Raw genomic sequence first — 24,156 nt, forward strand, 5'->3', positions numbered from 1 at the left:
GCGGGACAGGATGACACTTCATAATTCTACAGCAGACCCATAATTATGTCATGAATCAATGTCATCGACCAGCCGTAAATTATGTGTTTTTATTGTAATTACCATGCCAGTGATTCCTGTTCATTAGGGGTTTAGTTCTAAAATACTCTACGAGACACTACAATACAACTAAACATAAAATCGTGTAGATTACCACATATAGGGTGTGGTCATGAACTTGGGAGCGTCCCAGTTAACTTTTGGGTTAATTAGAAGATTATGTCCATAGCCATGGCATGGGGGCGCTACAGTTATAATTATTGTGTCCGTCCTTTTCCCTCTTTGCTCGGATTTTAATGTGTTGTGTGATGTAGGGATGCTAAGTCACTGTCCATGGTTCTAATAATGATTGTGCGTTTTTTTCGTTTTTGGGTCCTCGGCTGTAAGTCTTTCCTATCGCCAACATGCCTCTGTACTCGGATATCACAGGCACGGGGCGAAAATTGTACCGGCCTACGTCATCGTTTGTTTACATCCTGACAACCTGCCCGGCAACAGACGACGCGATGCAGAAAACATGTTTCCAAACGACGAAATAACATAATACAGATAGCGGATCGCTATCTGTATTATGATAGATAGCAATAACACTTGTTTTTACTTTATATTTGTATTGTATTTAATTGTTTAATCGAAACAATAAAAGAATTTGCCCGCGAAACGGGCGATCGCGTCAAATGACAAATGTTTTGCCCGCGAAACAGGCGATCTCGTCAAATGACGTAGGAGGGTTCTTGAAACATAATACAGATAACGGATCGCTAGATAACACTTGTTTTTACTTTATATTTGTATTGTATTGAATTGTTTAATCGAATTTAGCTAGTAAACTGAGTGTTTTAAGCAGGTTTCATAGTCTAGAATGTTCAAGAACCTTCCTACGTGATTTGACGCGTCATTTGACGCGATCGCCCGTTTTGCGGGCAATTTTTTTTATTGTTTCGATTAATCAATTAAATACAATACAAATATAAAGTAAAAACAAGTGTTATCGCTATCTATCATAATACAGATAGCGATCCGCTATCTGTATTATGTTATTTCGTCGTTTGGAAACATGTTTTCTGCATCGCGTCGTCTGTTGCCGGGCAGGTTGTCAGGTTGTCAGGATGTAAACAAACGATGACGTAGGCCGGTACAATTTTCGCCCCCGGTACAATTTTAACGTGACAGAGCCTCGCCCTGGGCGACACCTATGTCCATGGGCGACACAGACCACCCCCACTACTAGTGTGACATTTGTTCCTGAAAGCCTGCTCCCACTCGCAGCCCTGGGATACAGAGCATGCGTCGAGGGTCATAGGGTGGTGGATACACGGCTGTACTTATCCATCTGATGGCGTTAAAGGGTGAGTGATTGGCTTTGTGGTGCTTGTCAATTGTTTCATGGCCTGATAAATGTCTTGATGCATAGACTTGCTTGCGTTTCCATCCACTTCCCAAACAAACTATTATGGTGTGTTCCTGAATCCTCGGACGCCAGCCTTCTGAGTCGGAAGTCGGCATTTCTCGGAGGAATTCTGAGAGTAATAATAATAATAATATATTTAATTTGTAGAGCACTTTACATTCAGAAATATCAAAGTGCTACAGAGTTTAAGGGAGAGAAAAAATCTTACGTCTTACGTTTTTCTTTTTAAAACAGCTGTAGTCTGTGGGGCCTTCAGGTGGTCAGGGAGGGCGTTCCATCGTCTTGGGCCAGCAGCAGCGGAGAAAGCCCGATCGCCCATGGTGTGGATTTTGGGTGGTCTGAGGCCCTCAGACCACCCAAGATCCGCACCATGGGCGATGGCGGGCCCAGACTTTTACCATGAGGCCTTCAATGCAATCATCCTGAATTAAACCGCTTTTCAAATGGCTTAATGATGACGTCAGGGTTATTGCCATGATGATGTAACCACCCAATATAACCCTGACAACTGAACGGGCTTTAAGAATAATAATAAAACAACCGCAACAAGCACTCACTGGATCGGTTGGCCGAGTGTGAAGCGGCTGGGATGAGGATCTCAGCACCGCTAAATCTGAGGCCATGACTCTTAGCAAAGTTGGCAGGAAACCGATGGATTGCTTACTCCAGGTAGGAAATTAGTCCTTAGCCCAAGTGAAGGAGTTCAAGTACCTCGGGGTCTTGTTCGCGAGTGAGGGTAGGCCTAATATGGAGCGTGAGATTGGCCGGAGAATCGGAGCAGCGGGGGCGGTATTGCGTTCGCTTTACCGCACCGTTGTAACGAAAAGAGAGCTGAGCCGCAAGGCAAAGCTCTCGATCTACCGGTCGATCTTCGTTCCTATCCTCACCTATGGTCATGAGGGCTGGGTGATGACCGAAAGGACGAGATCGCGGGTACAAGCGGCCGAGATGAGTTTTCTCAGAAGGGTGGCTGGCGTCTCCCTTAGGGATAGGGTGAGAACTGCTCAGCCATCCGTGAGGAACTCGGATTAGAGCCGCTGCTCCTTTACTGAGAAAGGAGTCAGCTGAGGTGGTTCGGGCATCTGGTAAGGATGCCCACTGGGCGCCTTCCTTGGGAGGTGTTTCAGGCACGTCCAGTGGGGAGGAGACCTCGGGGAAGACCCAGGACTAGGTGGAGAGATTATATCTCAACACTGGCCTGGGAACGCCTCGGGATCCCCCCGTCAGAGTTGGTCAATGTGGCCCGGGAAAGGGAAGTCTGGGGCCCCCTGCTTGAGCTGCTCCCCCCGCGACCCGACCCCGGATAAGCGGACGAAAATGAGATGAGATGAACCGCAACAAAACGCACGTAGCCTACCCGAGTCAGAAGCTGAAAATAACGTAATATTCGTCTGATTCTACAATTTCCGACTGTCCGTGAATGCAGCAAAAAATCTTCCGTCATTTAGTAAAAAGGCTGTAAAGTACGTGCTTCTTTCCTAGATTGTTTTTTTAAACCAAAATAATATTAATATAGGCTTTACAAATCAACCAAAGTGCGATTTCGTTGTGGAGCTCTGATTCCCTTCTTACTTGCTCATTGAGTTGAAGATCCACTCGGGTGTCTCCGAACGTCTTCAACAACAACAAGATGAAAAAACAGTGGAGATTATTGTTGATTACAGGAAGAACCCAGCCCCATCCACCCCCATCATCCTGTGTGGCTCCCCAGTCGACTCTGTGGAGTCCTGCCGCTTCATGGGCACCATCATCACCCAGGACCTAAAATGGGAGCTCAACATCAGGTCCCTCACCAAAAAAGGCCAGCAGAGGATGTTCTTCCTGCGCCAGCTGAAGAAATTCAACCTGCCAAAGACTATGATGGTGCACTTCTACACTGCAATCATTGAGTCCATCCTCACCTCATCCATCACTGTCTGGTACTCTGCTGCTACGGCTAAGGACAAGAGCAGACTGCAGCGTATCATACGCTCTGCGGAGAAGGTGATTGGCTGCAACCTTCCATCCCTCCAGGACCTGCACAGCTCCAGGGCTCTGAGGCGGGCAGGCAAGATTATGGCCGACCCCTCCCATCCTGGTCACAGTTTATTTGGAACTCTCCCCTCTGGCAGGAGGCTGCGGTCCATCAGGACCAATACCTCCCGCCACTTCCCCTCTTCAGTTGGGTTCCTTAACAAGTCCCAGGACCACCACCCCCACTGACTGACACTGACTCTGGCACTCATACCCATCACCAATTTGTAAATTCTTATATTCTTGTATCTTAAATTCTTAAATTCTTGTATCTTTTACTTTAGTTTTTAATTTAATTTATTTATTCTATTTTATCCTTTTTTAATTGATCGCTTATGTTCCTGCTTGTTTATATGGTGTTATATATCTCTTCTTCATTGTTCATTGTTATTGTCTTAATGTATGCACCTTAATCACCAAGCCAAATTCCTGGTTGGTGTAAAACCCTTCTTGGCAATTAAATCCTTTCTGATTCTGATGCCAACAAGTACTTTGGTGTCTAAATGCAGCCTTTGTAAGACAACTCAGGTTGGAAACCCACCGTGGCTCCAAACACCACATCGATCCGTTGCAAATAGCAAGCATTCCCAGCAATACAGATTAGAATGACCACACTCGACGATGTCAGCCAACTATACCTCGTAGTTGCTGGATTGAAAGTGCCGCACAAATCCTTTGCCCGGCTGGGTCAGAGCAGCTAATGCCGCTTTTCCACTGCATGGTACCAGCTCGACACGACTCGACTCGACTCGACTCAGCTCGCATTTTTTGCGTTTCCACCGCGAAAACATGGTATCTGGTACCTGAAGTGGCTGCTTTTTCTAGTACCGCCTCGCTCTAGGTTCCAAGCGAGCTGAGCCGATGCTAAAAGGTGACGTCGGCAGACGGCCGGCCACTGATTGGCCAGAGAGTGTGACGAAGTCACGAGAGCGACATGGCAACCATGCTGGTAACAGCCATAGCAGCGCCGCAGCCAACATATTCCACTTCTTCAACTTCTTCAACATGCCAGCTAATAATACGAACACGAATACCATCGCATCGATGTCCTCCATTGTTGTTATGTGGGTTCTGTCCATAGCTGTGTTCGAAATCGTTCCCTATCATGGATGTAGTGCACTAAATAGGGTGCACGCCATTTTGTAGGGTGTTCGAATTCTCAGTGGTCCACTATATAGGGCACTATATAGTGGACTTAAAATAGGGTACATACGATGTTCCCTACATGTTACTCCCGTATACCACAATGCAATGCGGTCGTGTTTTTCCGGAGGAGAAGAAGAAGCTGAATAACCGCGAAAACAAATACATTTAATGATGGAGTCTCCGGCTTTCGTTTAGAAATGTCAACAATTTATTTGGGATTTAACATAGAATATTTAACATTCAAAATTAATAAAAAAAATACTTGAACAAGGAAATGTAAAGGTGCGGCCACACCGGACGCGTATCTCGCGTACTTTTTACGCGAGATACGCGCGTAAAATGTTGCTTGACCATTTTGTGTCAAAAATGGTCGCATACGCGCAATACGCGCTATACGCCAAGCCAAGCAAAATACACACACACATTATTCACTAATCTTACCAGGAACGCCAATATCCTCTGCCACGTCGACCCACGCCCTCTCTGTTTTGTTCCTGTCCCTGTACGACACCATCGTGGTGTCGTACAGGACAGGACGGCCGCACACGGCGACGATGATATTTTGATCCACCTCCATTTCTGTTCGTGTAGTGTCTGTGTTGATCAGCAGAGAAATAGTCCGCCAAGACATTGAGGTTGCTTAGACTCTGTCCATGCAAGTGAACGGAGCGTTCCCTCTTCGTCATAACTATCAAACCAAACATCCTTCACATTCACCGAGCGAACATTATGAAAGTAAAATGCACATTTCTCGCTAGAAATGTTTCCATAAAAGCATTTAATGGCGTAACTATGTTACTATTTCCACACAGAATAAAGAAAGATGTCGGCCGTATGCTTCTGTCCAAGCTCACTACTCTCTGCCAGTGACGTTGGGTCAAGCTCAACGCTGATTGGGCTAATCGGCTAATCGTCATGCGTATGAGCGTAAAAAGTTAAATTTTTTGAACTCTTGAGATGCACGCGATATACGCGTGTATAGCGCGTAAATATACGCGCCTCATACGCGCAATACGCGCGTAAAATGTTGCTTATACGCGTAATACGCATGAAACGCGTAATACGCGCGTAAACCAATGGTTCCCTATGGAAAAAATGGCGATTTCATACGCGAAGTACGCGAGATACGCTTCCGGTGTGGCCGCACCTTAACATTCAACATCAATACAACTTCCAACTTTCCTCGTGAGTGCCTGGTATGTTTACATGATGTGGGCGCATCTGTCTGCGTCACACAAATACCCGGCGCATTTACTGACGCAAATGACGTTTAGAAATGTTCAGCGTAGTGTCCGAATTCTCGTTCCCTATTCCCTATATAGTGCACTAAATCATGTACACTATATAGGGAATAGGGAACGAGTGTATAGGGAACGATTTCGAACACAGCTCATGTGTGGGTTGCGTAGGTGTTGTTTGCGTCGCGTACAAAAATACTTCACGGCCCTTTCGCGCAGCCGACCCCGCCCACGTCCAGGAGGTACTATTTGCGGTGGAAAAGGAACCGTGCTGCTACCGTGTCGAGTCGTGTGTGTCGAGTCGTGTCGAGTCGAGCTACATGTGCGGTGACCGCACATGTTGATTAAGGGTACACCACCCTTAATCACTTGGGTTCCGTGTGTGTATGTGTGTACCCCCCTTCTCTCTGGTTTCATCTTGATTTATATTAAAGACCGAACAGCACCAAGGTAGAAGAAGCAGGCCAGTTCCAAAGACATTTAAGAGGTGATAATTATCCTGGGGGATATGGAAGAGAGCAGAATATAACCGTCACGAGTAAGAACTTCGGTTATTTTTGTCTCAGCAGATAAAAGGGAAAGTTTCAATTATTTTCCATCAACATGACCTGTTGATGGGGAGGTCATTAAAATGCAATGCAATAATATAGATGATCATCATCTGTAATTATAGATTTCATGTCCTCACCACATTTGGCCACATATAGTCATGCATGTATAATAATATGATGATAATTGTTGATTCAATATATTTCTGTCTCCTAGTGCAAGCGTATTGGATTGAAACCAGAATGCAGCCTTGCCTATTCTGTAAATGAATTGATTCTCGGTTAGTCAGCCACTGCCTCATGGCTCAGACTCTGCGGTGTTGGTCGTCCCTGTTTCACAATTTCTGAGAAAATTCTTCTCGAAAAATACTTTTTCAACAAGTCGGCCACAATATCCACTCCTTCTCCTCTGTCATCCATCGTAATTAAAATGAATCTAATAAAAAAAAAAAATCTATATAATTTCGCTGCTAGCAAGTTGTAATTCCTTTGTTTTCCTCCTGATGGCGCCAAACGACAAGGCCAGCTGGAACATGGACATCTTATAGCATATAAGATGTCTATGAGCTGGAAGGCCTAGACCAGAGTGGTAGATATAGGGTTCCTTCAACAGCTATGAAAGGCAGGAACAGTCAACAGTGCACCACCCACCCTTTGGTGTGCAGAAAGGATAAGCACATGATTGCCTTTAAAATATGCAAACATACAATGACAAACAGTGGTCAAGACGGCGCATGTGCTCCTGAACTAAACTTATGATGCAGGCATGAAATCTATCGGATCTATGGAATTAATCAAGGCTTCACACATGTGGCCTCATGAAATAAACACAAAGATACCTTGTTGATAAGCTTTGTCTGGTTTCCTAGGCTAACTTTCATTTTATGATGCAGTAGGCATAGTAAATTTTCTTTCACCTACCTGTGCCTTTAAAGTAGTATCACACTGTATTCAGTTGAACTTTCATAGCAGAGGCTAGATGGTGGTTAAAACTACGTCAAACAAGATTTAGATGGTCATGATTACGGCCAAGAAGGGTTGACAGTGCATTAGTCTGTTTATTTTAATGTTTAATTGCGTTAAATAAGAATATATATTCTGAAAGGGCTTTTTCAAATGCGCCATCAAATCTCCCTGCCACCAATTGGCCAGGGTGGCTATAGCAAAAGAGGGGTCCCAGGTAGACGCATTGAAGGTCAAATAGGTAGCCAACAAAAAATATAACTAGTTTGTCCGTCCGTCCGTCCATCCATCCCCCCAATGTAAGTTCTTAAAAGAAACTGGTACTTAACTGACTTTTATTGGCAAGTTCAACGTTAAATACACAATGCTATAAGAGTTTCTGGACAGATTATTGGATGCCATATAGTTAAATAGCTCAGGTATTTTCAATATATGGCCAAAAGCACAGAGCGCTCAAATGTCGGTTCATGGCCGGGTTCTTCGGGCTTTGAGTTGACTTGAATTGTCTGTAACTGGCATTCTCTAGATCGGTTGGTTTTAACTACTCCAGAACTTCTCTTCATGGAAACTGAGAAAAATGTTCTCTGCAGTAGGCTACGTGTAGGACTCTCGGACTACATGACATGTAATTTGCTTTGTTGAACCGAATCCATCAATCTTCATCAGTCAGGCATTCATTGTATTTAAATTGAAGAGACAAGGCCTGATGTCCCCTTTTGACATATTTATGACACCATGTTAATTTTCCTTTATTGTTTTGCAGAGACTAACCCCTCCAAACCGACAGTGACCGGATGTTTGAGGCTCTTATGCGGCGTGATATTTACACTGGGGACATTATTGACTTTGTATTTTACATTCATAAAGTCAACTCTGAATGGTAACTGCATCCCCCTCCCCAGTTACGCAAATCGTCACTACAATCCAGTCCAAAAAGTCGCAAAGAAACCCCTCATTTTGATATGGTTCTGGCCGGAAGACCTAAAGTTTGACTTGCACGACTGCAAGAAACACCTCAACATCGATGGCTGCCGTCTCACTGATGACCGATCCCTATACCTCAAAGCAAAGGAAGTGATTTTTTTTCACGATGCCATCAAAGATGATCTGTCCAACCTGCCCAGACGACGAAGGCCGGCCTTCCAGCGTTGGATATGGCTGAACCTGCAACCACCGGCCAACACGCGCAGAATAGAAGGCGCTGACAATCTTTTTAACCTCAGTCTGAACTTTCGCAAGGACGCCGATATTCAGGTGCGCTGGGACCTTACCTACAATAAGATCCTGGGCGAGGGGCCTTCACTGCCCAAGAAGGAGCATTTGGTGTGTTACATTAAAGGTGACAAGGTCGCAGACAACAGTACGGGGCACAGCTATTACAAAGAACTCGCCAAGCACATCGATATCAAGGTCTTGGGCGGTTTCTTCATGTCTTGGTTTCAAAACACCAGTTTTGACGCCATCAGCAGCTGCAAATTCCAACTTGCCTTTGAGGATTTAATTTACATAGACTACATCACAGAGAAACTGAACGGACCGCTGGCAGTTGGGACTGTACCTGTGGTACTTGGTCCCCCGAGGTTAAACTATGAGGACTTTGTGCCGGGCGACTCATTTGTCCACGTTAATGATTTCCCTAACGCCAGTTCCCTTGCAGACTTCCTGAAGAGGGTTCCGCATACAGCCGCTACTTTCTGTGGCGTCAATATTTTTCCGCACACCGCCACCCTGTTACAGATAACCATAAGTATCTGAAGGCCATCTGCACCGCGTGCGACTTTTCAGTGAGGAACAGGGACTACAGAGTCATTCGTCATCTGCACAAGTGGTATTTTCGTTAGTCTTGTTCAACTTGTCTTGTGAGACTATCCTGATCATACAGGTTCTCATTTTGTTGCATACTGCAGATGGCTTGTTGAAACCATACAAATTATTATCAGCCCAGGGACTGCTAGGTGGAGGGATTTCTGGTACATGACAAACGAGTTCTGCAGGATGCATAATTTCAAGACTTAGACTCTGTAACAAGCGGTGGAGGAATCAAGAACATATTAATGAGGGCCAAAGGTATGGAAGCATTTTATCAATTTGTTTTGTTTGGCTTCGCTAACCATATATTAAAGATAAATTGTCCTATTGGTTTTAGTAGCCAATCCACAACCAGTTGGTAGCACCCACTTGGGTGATGCATGGCAGCCAACTAAAACAAATCATGCCTAATTATTGAGAAAAAGAATATATATCAATATATATCAAAATGCATTCAAATAAATATTTTTTTAACTTCTTCACTCATTATTTAAACCCTTTTACTCTATCTTTCTTATTAATGGTATTTCCCTTTTTTACAACTGAAAAAAAATGCATTGGAACAAAAAACAAGAAGTGTTTAATATAGGACATTTGTCACCCCCTAGTGTCGAAAGAGCACCTACACGAAAGTAGCTGAAGCCATTGGGCGACTCTTGCGTCTTGCTTGACGCCGTAAGCTGACCAAGCGGCCTGTAATGAGGAGGACGAGAACATATCTATATCAAGCCAATTAACATTGTATTCGTTTGGATTGTTTTATTTTTTAATGAACATGTCTCTCGTTTGTAAATGAGTCCTGTCAATATTCCTATATTTATTCCTGGCTTTCATTTATTCCTAAAATAGATCTACAATCTCTTAATTAAATTGCCATGAAATCAAAGTCATCAACAATTATTTTATCAATCTGCAAGTATGAAGAGATCGAAAGGTTTTACATAGGACATCACTGACCACTCATTGTCATGCCATACCTGTCTATACTTTGTACTGTAGGCCTATATATTTTTACTTTTAATGTTTCTGTTGTTGGTACTAGGACTGGATGTAAGCACTTTTGCTAAACGTTGCCATGTTAACATCTTGTAGGTTTTTACTGATGTTGATGGCTGCTCTGTCCCTATCGATTAAACATAAATAAACTTGGCTCGATTGAAAACGTAAATTATTTTTGCACCGAAAGTAAACCGTACAACCTGATTCCAAACATTAATGGAAAGGGTATTAATGGGCCTGTAAAATGGCTCCCTGAAACCGGAGCCGTGGCTTGTCCTCAGGTGCCTTTCAGCCTTTTTTTAAACAAGGAAACGCCCCATCCCTGGGGCGTTTCCTTGTGTTGTGTTATACTCTTTGTGATCAGTATATACTAGTTGATCCCTCTGCCATGTTTTGTTGATGCCTGTTTCTGTGGTGAGCACTAGTGAATCTCTTAATCAAGTTGTATTTTCAATAAGTTATTTTAGGGATTTACGTTCCTCTTCAAATGTTGAAACCGTTTCTACTTTCCATGTTGGTTTATGCAAAATAAACCCATTGGAGGCAGGCCATGTTTCCTTGCGTTTCGAAATACCTGATTATGCATCGTCTTTTGTTGTGCCTTTAGTGCACAGACATCTATGAATGCTTGTTTTTTTTAAACAAGGTACCGACCCATTCCTATGTGAGCATGTGTTGTACTTTTTTTGATAAGTTATGTGCTAGTTAATCACTCTGTCTTGCCTTGTTGGTTGGTGGGCCTAAGGTATAGTGTGTATCGTAGGTGTCTCAATTGTTTCCCTTACGTTATTATTCAGGGACTCTTTCTCTCTCTTACATTGTCTGTCTGAATCTCTCTCTCTATGCCTCGTTCTCATTATTACTAGCCGAAGACTTGTGCTGCATACCACCTAACAAACTGGAATTAGGCCTATGTCAATCTTACAATGTGATATCATGAAGGCTTCATGTTAAATACATTTCAGATCACTTTGTTTTTAAAGGGATTTATGAGAGAAACCACTTGCATCGTTTTTTTATCCATCATCAACACAAGCTAGGGGGAACCATTGTTAAGATCAATGACATCACAAAAGAGTCTGGCTTAAAAATAATAATCAAGGAGACCATCTCTGTAAATAGGCCTGCCAATGGCTGAACTCTTAATTTATCATACGATGAACCCATGACGCTGGTCGTATAGGCTAGCATCATGCTGATTGCAGGCTTTGGGACTGTGGGCCTACAGTAGGCTACAGTGCCGTATGGTAGGCATACATTATGAACGCTACATCAAATTGCCTCTGCTGAAATGTCAACAGACAACACTATACTACACAAATCTCATCCTCGATCTCTCGCGGGAAGGACCGGAACAGGGGGTTAAACTGAGCGGCTTCAGCGAGGACGGGATGGGGAGCTCCAGTAGGCTGTCCGGAAACCTCGCGGGGCTCAATTGTCTGAGAACAGTCTGCATGGCGGAGAGGACCAGCGCCGCGGGGGTCTTCCCCACCAGGTACTGAAAGGTGGCCTCGCCGAGAGCCTTGGACCAGAAGTCCGGCTCCTTGCCGAGAACGCCTTTCATTTTGAAGTGACACCCGGCGGGCATGAACATCAACAAGTTGTCCAGAGTTCGTCTTCTTTCCGCCGGTGTCACATTGCTGGGCTCCCTGAAGCGTGCCAGCAGCACGTCTAGCGGGGTCCTGCCCTGGTGGTCCTCCACGCACGGGGACGCACCGTTGCCGAGGAGCATAGTGACAGCCTCGGGGCGCTCGAGTTCACACGCCAAGTGAAGTGGCGTTTTGCCGTCACCTGCGTGCAGACATCCCCCCTGGCGCGTGTAGGAAGGGATGCTCGGCTTGGTGCGATGCACTTCCTGCAGGATGAGACCCAAGATGTACCGCCTGTCGTAGCGAACAGTCATTGCCAGATGTGGGGCTGACGAGGGGCAGCAGCAGAACCGCTCCCCGGGCCGAGAGAGCGCCTCGTCGGTGTAGTGGCTCAGCAAGTAACGGGCGTACGGCTGGTGGTCGTGCACTATGGCGTACAGCAGTGCCTCGGACGGGTTGTAAGTTCTTTGGGTGTCGTCGACCTCCTGGTAAAACGTCTCCATGGTCCGCATGTCCTCCAACATCCACACGGGTTTGAGGTCCCGCACGGCCTGGTAGAATAGTAGCGAGAAGTACTTCCGTGGCTTGTTGTCATTGATCTGCATCCCGGGGATGTGGGTGGACAACGCCATTGCTGTGCCCAGCGACCCGCCTCTGGAGTTGTCCTTAAAACTTTCCGAAATATATTAATGGTGCGCTATAACGACATGATAACTCGAATAACTGCTATTTTAACGATTGCACAAGCAGGGCGAGGACATGGAAAGCTGACACACCCTTTATAAACTCATTCGAGCATACATTCCTGCTAACACATACACACATTGAACTGCATTGTAAACAGGTCGTTCCTCTGCAGTATCACGAAACTGCGCATGCGCCAGCAGTTACAAACTCATGCTCCCCTTTTACCGATAGGGGCGATAGGGAGACCACAACCTGTCTAAAGACTATTAAGTGAAGGAACTCAGTGTAGTTGTTAGATTATCATAATTTCCATTCCATTCCATGCAGGGTGACCCAGGCCAGGTGAGGCTGCTTGAACCAGCCTTCATCCACACTACACATCCCACAGTGTGGTTTTCCATGTTTTAAATGTCTTAAGTCGGCTGTTGATTCATTTATAATTTACACATTTGAGGACCGGCACTTTTAAAGTCTTTTCATTTATCCAATGTTAACATCACAACAGTGCCCTGTAACACTTAAATATAAATCTGACTATGGGTTTTCCCAAAATAATGAAAAGCTATTAATAAATAGGAAAGACAGTTTTAAAGAAATGTTCCAGAAGGTAAATGTTAACAAAACAAATTTTTGTTTAAAGGAAACTGCAAAATTGCTGTTTGACTAACACAGTCTGATACAATACAACAACTACAACGAGAGAAAACATTAGGATTTCCTCCAAATGTATAGTATATGACTGGTCCTTTATGTTAAGAAAAAAGCTGAGTGAATGAAAGAAAGAAATCCCCCCCAAAAAATCAAAAGTTAGCCGTGTAACGAAAATCTGATGGTAGGTTTGAGGATGTAAAGAAAGACTAAAACAACTGATTGGCATCAATACCACAAAACAGAACCAAGGGAAACTGTTGAGAACCCATCCTACTGCCTGTTCAACAGAGGCAGTGAACCACAGCCCGGGTGATGGCACCATAGCAGATGCTTATGACCAACAACTACAAGTGAATGATTAAACTTAACATTACGAAACATTGTGTGCGCCTCCTGGATTGAACCGGCGGCGAAGACGATAGCCGATGTGCGGCCTGTTGTACATATACGGCTAGGAAAAAAGGGCCTACAAGGACACAGAGTAACTGTCCTGAAGCTACAGCTAGCTAACCTCAGAAACGTTATTATATACAGAATAAGATACGAGGTATGATACAAATATGGTGAATACACCATGAACCACATATTACTGTTTTAAAAATGCACTATAAGTGAGTATTGTACCGTATAGGCACAGTGTAGACACAGATGTTACAGTATAGTATAAGTATGAATACAATAGGTGAGAGATGAACGGACAGTCGGACAAAGGCGTCTAGTACAAATGTTGGTAGCTGGAGGAGGGTGAGGTGTGTGTTGGTACAGGGTGGAGGGGGGGGGGGAACTTCATACGAACTGAGCTTTATAATAAATAAATTATAAATAGGCCTACTGTTCAGTAAATATAGAATTATGGCTTGTAATCTTTCCATCATATTTCCTTTCCATGTTTCCTTTGTAATGATTTCCATTGGTTTTTGTTGCTTTCTGGTTGGTAAGTGAACAAACTGGGAGCATTAGCCATCTTTCTGACGATTGCTCTCCACAATTTGCCCCATCTATGCCTTCTTGCAGTAATGTTGGGTATCGTGTGTCTCGAGTGCAGGCTGGCACTCTTTACTCCGCAACTGCATTTTTTACTTTTTACTGTTTGCATTCACAAAAAGGGCGTTTTTTTACGGCTCAATCAATCCACAATTGGGAACTTTGTACCATGACCAATGTATATGTAGTAGAACATTGTGAAAGTAACCGCCTATGTTTCTCAATATATGGTAATTTAAGTAAGTAAACTACATTTATAAACCCATAATTCTCCGTTATATATAGGCCTAAAACCACTCAGCCTCCCCGGTGTCCGAACCCTCCCCTCGATGTCCTCAGTCAGAGTCAGCCGGGGGGGGGGGGGGGGGGGGGGGGGGGGGGTCGACTGGGGGTCCAGTGCAGTGAGGCGTATCCACGGACAACAGGAGCGTCTTGTCACCTGGCGGGAGAGCGGACAAAGCACCCCTGTAATCCCTCTATCCCTCAGTGAACAGGGGTTGTAGCCAATTCAGTGGACCATTGTCGCTCCCACTGACCACTACTACCACTAGGGGCCCTAAGGCTATAGTGGTCCGGACCATCTCGCGAGGGGTCTGCGGGGGGGTCTTTGTGGTCCCAATCCATCTTGTGCCTTATCTGGATGCGTTGGCGACATTGTTCGCTGAATGAATGTCAGAGATCATAATCCCTTGTCTATTATGCTCTTTTGTAGATTATGCCTGTGTTCTTATTGTTGCACTGTATATTGCAGTTTGTGTGGTAAAGGGTCACCTAACCTATGTTTGTAGGTATATCGATATATATTTCTATCTGTCTGTAGATATGTATCTATCTATCGATCCATCCATCTATTTATCTATGCATGTGACTATTTAATTGACCTGTTTATACATTTGACCAGTGGTCTATAAGGTCCCTGTGCTCCAGACCAGTCGCTCAGTGGAGTGCTGCCTGGTCCGTCCCTGGTCCCTGTGCTCCAGACCAGTCGCTCAGTGGAGTGCTGCCTGGTCCGTCCCTGGTCCCTGTGCTCCAGACCAGTCGCTCAGTGGAGTGCTGCCTGGTCCGTCCCTGGTCCCTGTGCTCCAGACCAGTCCCTCAGTGGAGTGCTGCCTGGTCCGTCCCTGGTCCCTGTGCTCCAGACCAGTCCCTCAGTGGAGTGCTGCCTGGTCCGTCCCTGGTCCCTGTGCTCCAGACCAGTCCCTCAGTGGAGTGCTGCCTGGTCCGTCCCTGGTCCCTGTGCTCTGGACCAGTCCCTCAGTGGAGTGTTGCGGGGTCCGTCCCTGGTCCCTGTGCTCTGGACCAGTCCCTCAGTGGAGTGTTGCGGGGTCCGTCCCTGGTCCCTGTGCTCTGGACCAGTCCCTCAGTGGAGTGCTGCCTGGTCCGTCCCTGGTCCCTGTGCTCTGGACCAGTCCCTCAGTGGAGTGTTGCGGGGTCCGTCCCTGGTCCCTGTGCTCTGGACCAGTCCCTCAGTGGAGTGTTGCGGGGTCCGTCCCTGGTTCCTGTGCTCTGGACCAGTCCCTCAGTGGAGTGTTGCGGGGTCCGTCCCTGGTTCCTGTGCTCTGGACCAGTCCCTCAGTGGAGTGTTGCGGGGTCCGTCCCTGGTCCCTGTGCTCTGGACCAGTCCCTCAGTGGAGTGTTGCGGGGTCCGTCCCTGGTTCCTGTGCTCCGGACCAGTTGTTGAGTTGCGTCCGTCGTGTGGTCCTCATACACCACACTGTCTCTCCTTCGGCAACTTTTGTCAGCTATCATGTCTTCGGTGAACACAGCTTGCACATGAACAATATTTGGCGGCTATGGCATGGATAGCAGTGCTTTCATTAATATTCTTGAGGAAATGACTGAAATCGAATAAAAAAAGCATTAATCACCAGATGGTTAAATATTAAATGACTATAATGCCATAAAAAGTGTTTCTCCTTATCTAGGTTCTCCTTAATTACCACATAATAATACTAAAAGCTTCAATAATGTGGATTTTATGGAAATCTAATTTCACAGCATACCTGTGGGAAGTAAGGGAGCTGGCGGGGATTGAGGATGAACTAGGATTTCATTTATTTATTATAATATTATAATAAAGTATTATAATATTATCATTTATTATAATACTTCATTTTTATTCACCGATATTAAAGTAGCAGGCAACCTAAAACCGGGCTGAAATAGGGGGAACACTACTACTTAAAATTAAACATGAATATTGAGATGATGCAAATAAAACTAATGTAATTACATTTACTAGACCCATAATGCCGGTAAAGTGGAATGAATACTTGATTATGGCATTGCTTATGTTTCTATCTCGCTGGTCTCATCACAAAAACAAACTTAAAACCATCTAACTAACCAGATTCTTCATCTGTGAACTCTGAGTCTGGACGATCACAGACCGCCAGCCTGGTCCATTCCACAGCAACTCGTATTGAATTAAACTGATAATGAACTAATCCAGAAAGTGCACATAGGCCTACTTTGAGGCGTTCCCCCAGTGGGCCGTTGTTAGTTCCCGTCTGCCGCTGAAGGGTCACATTTGTAATTCAAATGTAATCCTCTGACTCAAACCCTATTTGTGGATTCAGACATTGGTTTCAAGGAGTGAAAACATTTTTGTAGCTGAGATGAGGATATCCAGGAGCCAGAATTCTAAATCCTAAATAAAATAGTTTGCTTTCCATGGCCCCGTTTCAAATCGAATCTGTAACACGTATTAGAAACATGTTGGTTCGGCATAAATTCTAAATCGCACAGAGGCTATCAAATAGCGTTTGATTATGCTTCAAGTGAAGATTCCTTGCCCTTGTAAGCCTTTTGTCTGTTCAGGCCTATTTTTCTTAAATTTCTTAATAAAGTAATACAATTAGTTTATCTTAAAATGGATTTTAAGAAAATTTTAAATTAATTTTAATTGATGAGCATAACGCCTACACTGTACAATATACATGACAATCTTGTTAACGTCTATCCTGTTTGCAATCTTGTCTTTTTTCAGCGTCCAACCCTGCTCCAACTTTCAGTGTCGTCTGCAGTGTTTCATTTCTTTGGGCACCTTTTTTCTTTCCATTTAGCACTCATAAAGTCCAATTAAAATGTAAATTGCCCCCACCTCCCCAGTAACGCACTTCATCTACAAAAAGAAGATGAGGTAATCAAAGTCGTGTGTCAGAGGAGCGCAGTAAAGCCACGTATATAGGAGGGGAATCCACCTACCCCCAACTCTGGTTTGACCATCGTCATGTGCTCCCACTGAAACTGAAACACTTTTCTACAAAGAGGTAGCAGTTTGTAGCAGGCAGTAGAGGTGGGGGGATCGATCACAAAATATTTCCACCGTTAATGTTTACTCGCTCAAATGTTGTCAGGCATTGACAGGCATTGAATGTGGTTTACATTTTAAGAAGCATACCTACCTTTCATAAAGTACTTTGTATCGTATTGCATCATCTTACACACAGAAAACACAGAGAAAGAATCTTGTTCAAAGGATGTGCAATTAAGAGGAGACTGAAATTGATTGTTTTAATGTTCAGAGTCTGATTCATGAAGCTGTTGTAATTAATTTAAAAACAGGAGCGTTCCCTTTCTGTTGTCCAAAGTTCAAATGCCGGTTTTATATCAGCTAACGTCATATTTTTTGTCGCATTTCCTTCTGTATCAGCTAAATTAGTACGTTGGAGCTTGTGTGGCTGATGGCTGGTTTAAGCAGCCTTACCTGGCCAAGCCAGTCCAAACCTGTCTGTTTGGACTCTGGAGCTGGGTGAGGCTGCACACCTTAAACATTGAGTGATCAGTGTGCACGGGTTAAACACACTCAGGTTAAACACACTCGGGTTAAACACACTCAGGGACAGCTCTTGCATGGCAGTGCAGCACCATTGACATGTTAATTTACTTAAACAGCATAGCCGATTGAACCCCACCACCCTGTGTCCTTTGACTGGAGGGGCCCAGAAAAGCCCCCTAGTGTGTGACAGCCATCGTGTAGCACCAGCTTTGATTATCATATGACCAAGAATCGTGCAGCCCTATACTGACGTATATTTTACTCTGATCAAAAAGGTGTCTCAATCAATTGCCCCCATGTAGGAGTCTGGTGGTATTGGTTGTAGTTTGTGCCGGTGGCTGGTGCATATAGGGATGTAGTAGTGCTATTTTTTGGTGTGTGTGTGTGTGGGGGGGGGGGGGTTATCAAAATCAGTTGGGAATCAAACTCAGGTGTCACAGGTGGCATCACCTTATAATGATTGCTATCATTGGCATATCATTCAGTGGTCATGAAAAATGTATTCAGGTTTTGATGATGCATTTCCTTCAGGAATCGTGACGCACTGCTCTCCCCTGCATGAAAATACATAGGCCGCTCTGAATAATAGGAAACATCTATTGATATCGGCGATTCTGGTTTGATTACTTTGTATCGGATCGAAACAAAGCTTTGCAGTACCGCCCACCGCTAGTTGGTATGGAGTTCTACAGTAACTCCTGCCATGGGGGATGCGATGTATTCTAAAAACGACAACCTGTGTTTTTATAGTAATTTTTGGTCCAAAATTACGTGAAAATGCATTGTTTTTAGTCTAATAACATAAAATTGTCTTGGAGATCCATGGTCTGACACAGAAGTCCATCTGGGGCTAAATTTGGTCCAAATCAGAGCAGCTAAATGCAGCCCAAATTGAGCAACTATTTTTGGGCCTCCGAAAGGCCATGACGGGCCTACCAGATCCAGCCCAACAACAACTTTAATGGACGTCTGGTGCTTATATATTGAAATAGATCTATTGTTCACATAAACAAGCTTATATTAATTCAACATCTCCAACGCAACACAACTCATCAAGATAATGTTTGCAACTTAGAGGTTTTACATCAATAAATGATATCTACAATGCATAGTGGTGGGAATAGTAGAATAGGTTGACCAAGCCAAAAGCCACGTAGGGGATGTGTGACAGGGCAACAAACAGATACCTTTTATACCTTTCATTATTTGTTTGAATCAAAAAAGTTGTATCAAATATCTTTCGTTTATAAAACACCTCTCTGACAACCTCATCAGCAAATCAGGCAGCGCTACATGGGGTCCAGGCCCACAGGTGGAGAAACACTGTGTGAGATCAGGTCAGTTGTCAGTCCTGACCTGACCTTACATTATCTGTTGATGCTACGATTGGTAAACATGGGCTTTGGTTTTATATTCGATATGGAACTTGGCACACACACTCAAATTCCCCCACACACACACACAGATATGACCACACTCGGACATAAAAACACACACACACATACACTCTCACACACTTTCACAGAGCGAGTAAATGTGCGTGTGTGTTGAGGTGAATCACACCGACAGCAGTTTAAAACACATTCAATACAAATTGGACTAAATAAATTGTTTCATATTTTTATATTTTTAGTAGCAAAAACAACCGTTTGAACCACACAAACATGTTCTTGTTATTTTTTTTACAACTCCCAAATAGGAAATGACCCCTGTCTGCAGTCACAACTGCTTCCTGTCTGTGCCGCAGGAGGTCAAGGTCATAATGTCCAGTCAAACATAGTCCTTTGGAAGTAAGATACAAAAACAGCAGTAATACAGAGACAATACCTCGTCGACCAGAGGGGGCGCTGCGGCAAGAGCGTGGTCCATTTTGTCCCGCTGGTCTTCTGGGAACATGCTCATTTAACATCGGACAAAATACTAATGACATGGACAACACAACAACTCAAACGTTGTGCATAGGGCTGCAACTAATGATTATTTTGGACGTTGGTTTGTTTTTGTCTGTATATTGTCATTAATAATAGAAAATGCCCATCACAAGTAACCAGAGTCCAACATGATGTATTAAATGTGCTTGTTTTATCTGACAGGCAGCCGAGAAATACTAAAGTACTAATTTCATAAAGATCCATGAACCAAATATTGGAATTTCAGAAGCATTCAGCAGCATTTGGGGTCAGAACAGTCGCATTAATATTGAATGCACAGAGAAGGATTCACAAATGTATTTTGTGATTTATATATTACACTCTTCTCACAAATACATTTCAATGCACACACAAATGGATATCGGTATGTATGTAAAATAAATCCATAAACAAAAATAAGTTTCACAAACACATTTTTGTGAATCTAGCCACATCAGGAGAGTCTCAAATATCCACATATAAATACAGACCAGTTCACACACAAATTACAATAAGTTCACAAATGAAAAGCATCTTGTAAATTCAAGTTTAACAGTTTGTATATAAATGTAACAACATCCAAATAAATGTTGATGAAAATTGCAAAAAAAAAATTAATTCATATATTTATGGATTTATATCACATTTATTTAAAACAAGACACATTTGTGTGTGGATCAGAAATGTGTTCGTGAAACTTATTTTTGTTTATGGATTTATTTTACATTTATACATACCAATATCCATTTGTGTGTGCATTGAAAAGTATTTGTGAGAAGAGAGTAATTTATATACAAATCACAAAATACATTTGTGAATCCTGTGCATTCATTATTAATGAGACTGTTGACCCCATAGCAGCACATGTTGTATTTTTTCTTGATAAATCACACTCGTACTGATAAATAATCAAAACTAGATTAGATACATTTTCTGACGATGGACTAATGGAGGAAGAGACTAACCCAGGTGGCAGCCCAAGTTGTAGAGAGAGGGCGAGTTCACCTCCTGTGTTGAATAACCGCCGTACAGGAACATGTTCCCATGCATTTATAGTTCGGAGTGGAGGCTTCCAGAATGATTTCTGCCGACAGATTCTGTGGTCTTCATAATGTGAAGGTGACATCTCATACAAATGAAAGTGATGCAAACCTCGCTAAAGTAGTCAGTCATACATGAACCGGAAGATGTAGCAGGAGGAAAGATGAACTGGGAGTGTCTACCCAGATGTGTGAATGGGTCACTTCCTGGGGATGGGGATGGGCTTGCTCCATGGGTGGACACTCCAACTTGTGAAGTCACTACAGGATACATTTTGAAATGGCTCGTGATGGTTGATCAACAACACACCATCCGTAAAAAAACATCCAAAACCGCGGGGACTGACGTACACCACACAGACCGGATGTCTCACGGAGCGCTGCATGTTGGGAAACCTGCGGCGCCGTCAAACGTCACAGCAGTAGTACCATGAGGAATTAGACGGACTGAATGAAACAAGGCTGCCTCCTGATTATGAACACGCAGATATGGTTGTGGAAAATAAGATGTAAAAAACAAACAAATGAAAAGGTCCCCCTGTCGACCGCTTGGCGGTCCTCAGAGACCTATGGCTTTGGGGTAGGTGTTGGGGGTCGTCCTGTATGCACATTTTCAACATTTCAAAAGGGATGTTACCCAGGGTCACTCGATGAACCCTCAAGTATATATACTCTTTGTCCAAAGTAAATATATTCACAAACACTTTTTTTTTTTTCAACGATAATCTTTGTTGCCACACGTAAACGACTCGTAGCATCACACCAAAGCACACACACACACTGCGACGCGACGTCGGCCCGGGGACCTCCGCGTGACCTCTGGACGTACGACGGAATGATTCAGATTCAACTGAATTTGTATTTTTTCATAGTCTCTAGATTTCTCTCGAGAGGGGGGGGGGGGGGGGGGGAATGACGTGTGCTTCGACCGTTCAAATGAAAAAATAACAAACTTTATCTGCATCACATATATTCAATGTACACAGCGTATAGCAGTAGTCCATCAGGGTGTCGTTTCAGAGAGCCGAGGCGCTGCTCTCTGGGCTCGTTTCCATGGTGATGTCCGTTCTTTAAACATGACTTCTGTACAAATACCTCGAGTCAGCAGCCTGGACGTGGTAACGATTTGGCCAAAGATCTGCCCCCCCCCTTTATCATGTCACATCTGCCACCGTGTACGGCGGCTAGCGTCCAGGCACGTTGCTCGTAGCACGCAGCACGAGTTATGTCACTCTAGCTCCTTTCCCATGGCATTAAGCTCACAGCACATCGCTCGCCAACAGGTAGCTTGTCGCACGTAGCTCGTAGCCTAGCATGGCTCGATGACAACGTGGGACAAACATCCATGTGCTGGTTCATGCATCAGCGGGGTGAGGAGGTACCGACGGGCCGAGGGTACTGGGCAGTGTTTCGGGGTCACCGCTGTGAGCGGCGGTCAGGGCGGCGGGGGGGGGGGGGGGAAGTCCTAGAGCCTAGACGGTGCTCTCCATGACCCAGTCGTTGCTGTCTATGGTGCCCTTGCTGCCCCCCGTGTCCCCGCTGGCCTCCTCGTCGCACTGCAGCAGCATCCCGTTCACCGACAGGCTCCTCTTAGTCCAGATGCTGCTGAGCCGCCGCGGGTAGCTGCTAGCCGGCGCACTGCTTGCGTTTGTGTTAGCGTTAGCGGCCGCCACGTCCCCCATGTCGAAGGACTGGCTCCTCTTGGGGGGCCGGGGGTCCAGCATCAGCAGCCGGCTGAGCCGCGAGTCTAGTGTCCGGCCCAGCAGGGGGTCCCGGTCCGTGGGGGGCTTCCCGTCGGCCGCGGCCCCCGGGGACACCGCGGGCGCCGGGCTGCTCGCGGTGTGGGGCCCGCGGCCCTGCGGCCCCCCCCGCAGCTCCAGGGAGGAGAAGGCCCCCAGCAGGTGGTCCAGGTTGGGCCGGGCCCGGGCGGGCGCCGCCCTCCAGATGCTGGCCAGCGTGCTGTTGGGGCTGCGGGGGCCGCCGCCGGCCCCCCCGCGGGGCAGCGAGCCCCCCGAGGAGGCGGCCGAGGAGGAGGAGGAGGAGGAGGTGGTCAGGCTGCTCTGCAGCGAGCCGCACCGGAACTCCACCACCTCGTCCTGCAGGCTCACCTTGGTCTTCACCTTGAAGGGGGGCTCGGGGGCGGGCTCCTTGCCCGGGGGGGTCTGGCTCTGGGACGGGGGCAGCAGCACGCCGTTGTGGCCCAGCCGCCCGCCGTTGGTCTGGGAGTGGCTGGCGCTCACCCCGCCGCCGCCGCTCAGCTTGTCGGTCGCCATGACGACGTCGTCCCCGGGGGAGGGGTGGGGGTCCCCGTCGGTGGCCTTGTAGCGCACCATGAGGATGACGATGAAGACCACCAGCGTGGCCACGATCACGCCGCCCACCACCAGGATCATGGTACCCCCCAGCAGCTGGCTGGGCAGCGAGCGGCAGGTGGGGAAGCTGTCCTGCGTGAAGAAGTGGGTGCAGCCCACCACGTTGGTGGCGGTCAGCGTGGTGGCGCTGTCGTCCCACGCCGCCAGCACACACAGGTCGTAGCGTGTGCCCGACACCAGGTTGGTCACCAGGAAGGCCTTGCTGGAGGACGGGATCATCCTGAGAGAGGGAGGGAGAGAGAGAGAGAGAGAGAGAGAGAGAGAGAGAGAGAGAGAGAGAGAGAGAGAGAGAGAGAGAGAGAGAGAGAGAGAGAGAGAAAGAGAGAGAGCATGAGAGAGAGAGCAGAGAGGGGGGATGGAGGGAGAGATAGAAAGAGTGGGAGCGAGTGTGGGAGGGAGGGGGTTGTAGAGCGAGAGACAGAGGAAGGGATAGAGAGGGGGAGAGCGAGAGGGAGACAGAGGGAAGGAGACAGAGAGAGAGGATGGAGAGAAAGGGAGACAGAAACAGAGAGAGAATTGTACATTTATTTTAAAATAAATAAATGAAATTGTAAAAAAGTTGACAATAAAGCATACAGGTTACAGGATAGGCTAATATAGGCTAATATCAATCAGGTCACATCATCACCAACTTTTCCACTAGACAGACAGATAATTTTGTTTTGTTTGTTTGAATTATTAACTCTCTGCTGACTTGACTCGTACGCTCCTGGAAGAATGTTTTTTATCTCAATGAGATTCAACCCTGAGGGATATAAAAATCGATATTTATATGCAGCTATAGAAGTAGGCCTACAGATAACACATACACATAGGACGGACAGAGTTTAAGAACCATCTGCAGCATGAACCATTCCTTTCTTCAATAGAGCACTATGAATGCTTTTTTTGTCAAACATTTTCCTTTTTAATTTGTTTTATTCTGTTGTGGAACGTTGCTATTATTTCATTCAATTTGTGATTCCTCTGTCCCTTT

At 45.4% G+C, this 24,156-nt stretch overlaps 3 protein-coding genes across 3 annotated transcripts in view; 1 reads left to right on the forward strand and 2 right to left on the reverse strand.

Annotated features, from left to right (window-relative positions):
* The first annotated feature begins 1,244 nt into the window (after positions 1-1,244).
* LOC132449627 (4-galactosyl-N-acetylglucosaminide 3-alpha-L-fucosyltransferase 9-like) lies at positions 1,245-11,165 on the forward strand. The gene is given in 3 exon segments (XM_060041358.1): positions 1,245-1,388; positions 8,122-9,030; positions 9,033-11,165. Coding segments are annotated over 3 exon segments (1,089 nt in total). The 5' UTR covers positions 1,245-1,375; the 3' UTR covers positions 9,200-11,165.
* Positions 11,137-12,677, reverse strand: zgc:112001 (uncharacterized protein LOC550384 homolog). Its single transcript, XM_060041359.1, has one exon. It carries the CDS (start codon positions 12,385-12,387, stop codon positions 11,479-11,481), a length of 909 nt encoding a protein of 302 aa, XP_059897342.1. The 5' UTR covers positions 12,388-12,677; the 3' UTR covers positions 11,137-11,478.
* Positions 12,678-19,466: 6,789 nt separating this feature from the next.
* The window catches only part of lrfn2b (leucine rich repeat and fibronectin type III domain containing 2b), an 85,683-nt gene continuing 80,993 nt past the window's right edge, over positions 19,467-24,156 (reverse strand). Inside the window, exon 6 of the mRNA XM_060041598.1 lies at positions 19,467-23,400. Within this exon, the coding sequence (XP_059897581.1) occupies positions 22,281-23,400 (1,120 nt within the window). The 3' untranslated portion in view covers positions 19,467-22,280. The remainder of the gene's footprint in view (positions 23,401-24,156) is intronic.

The sequence above is a fragment of the Gadus macrocephalus genome, chromosome 21 (genome assembly GCF_031168955.1).
Source record: "Gadus macrocephalus chromosome 21, ASM3116895v1".
In the NCBI taxonomy this organism is placed as follows: Eukaryota; Metazoa; Chordata; class Actinopteri; order Gadiformes; family Gadidae; genus Gadus; species Gadus macrocephalus.

What these genes read in the sequence shown, in the direction of transcription:
- zgc:112001 (XM_060041359.1), bottom strand. Translation starts at nt 12,387, where the DNA reads ATGGCGTTGTCCACCCACATCCCCGGGATGCAGATCAATGACAACAAG.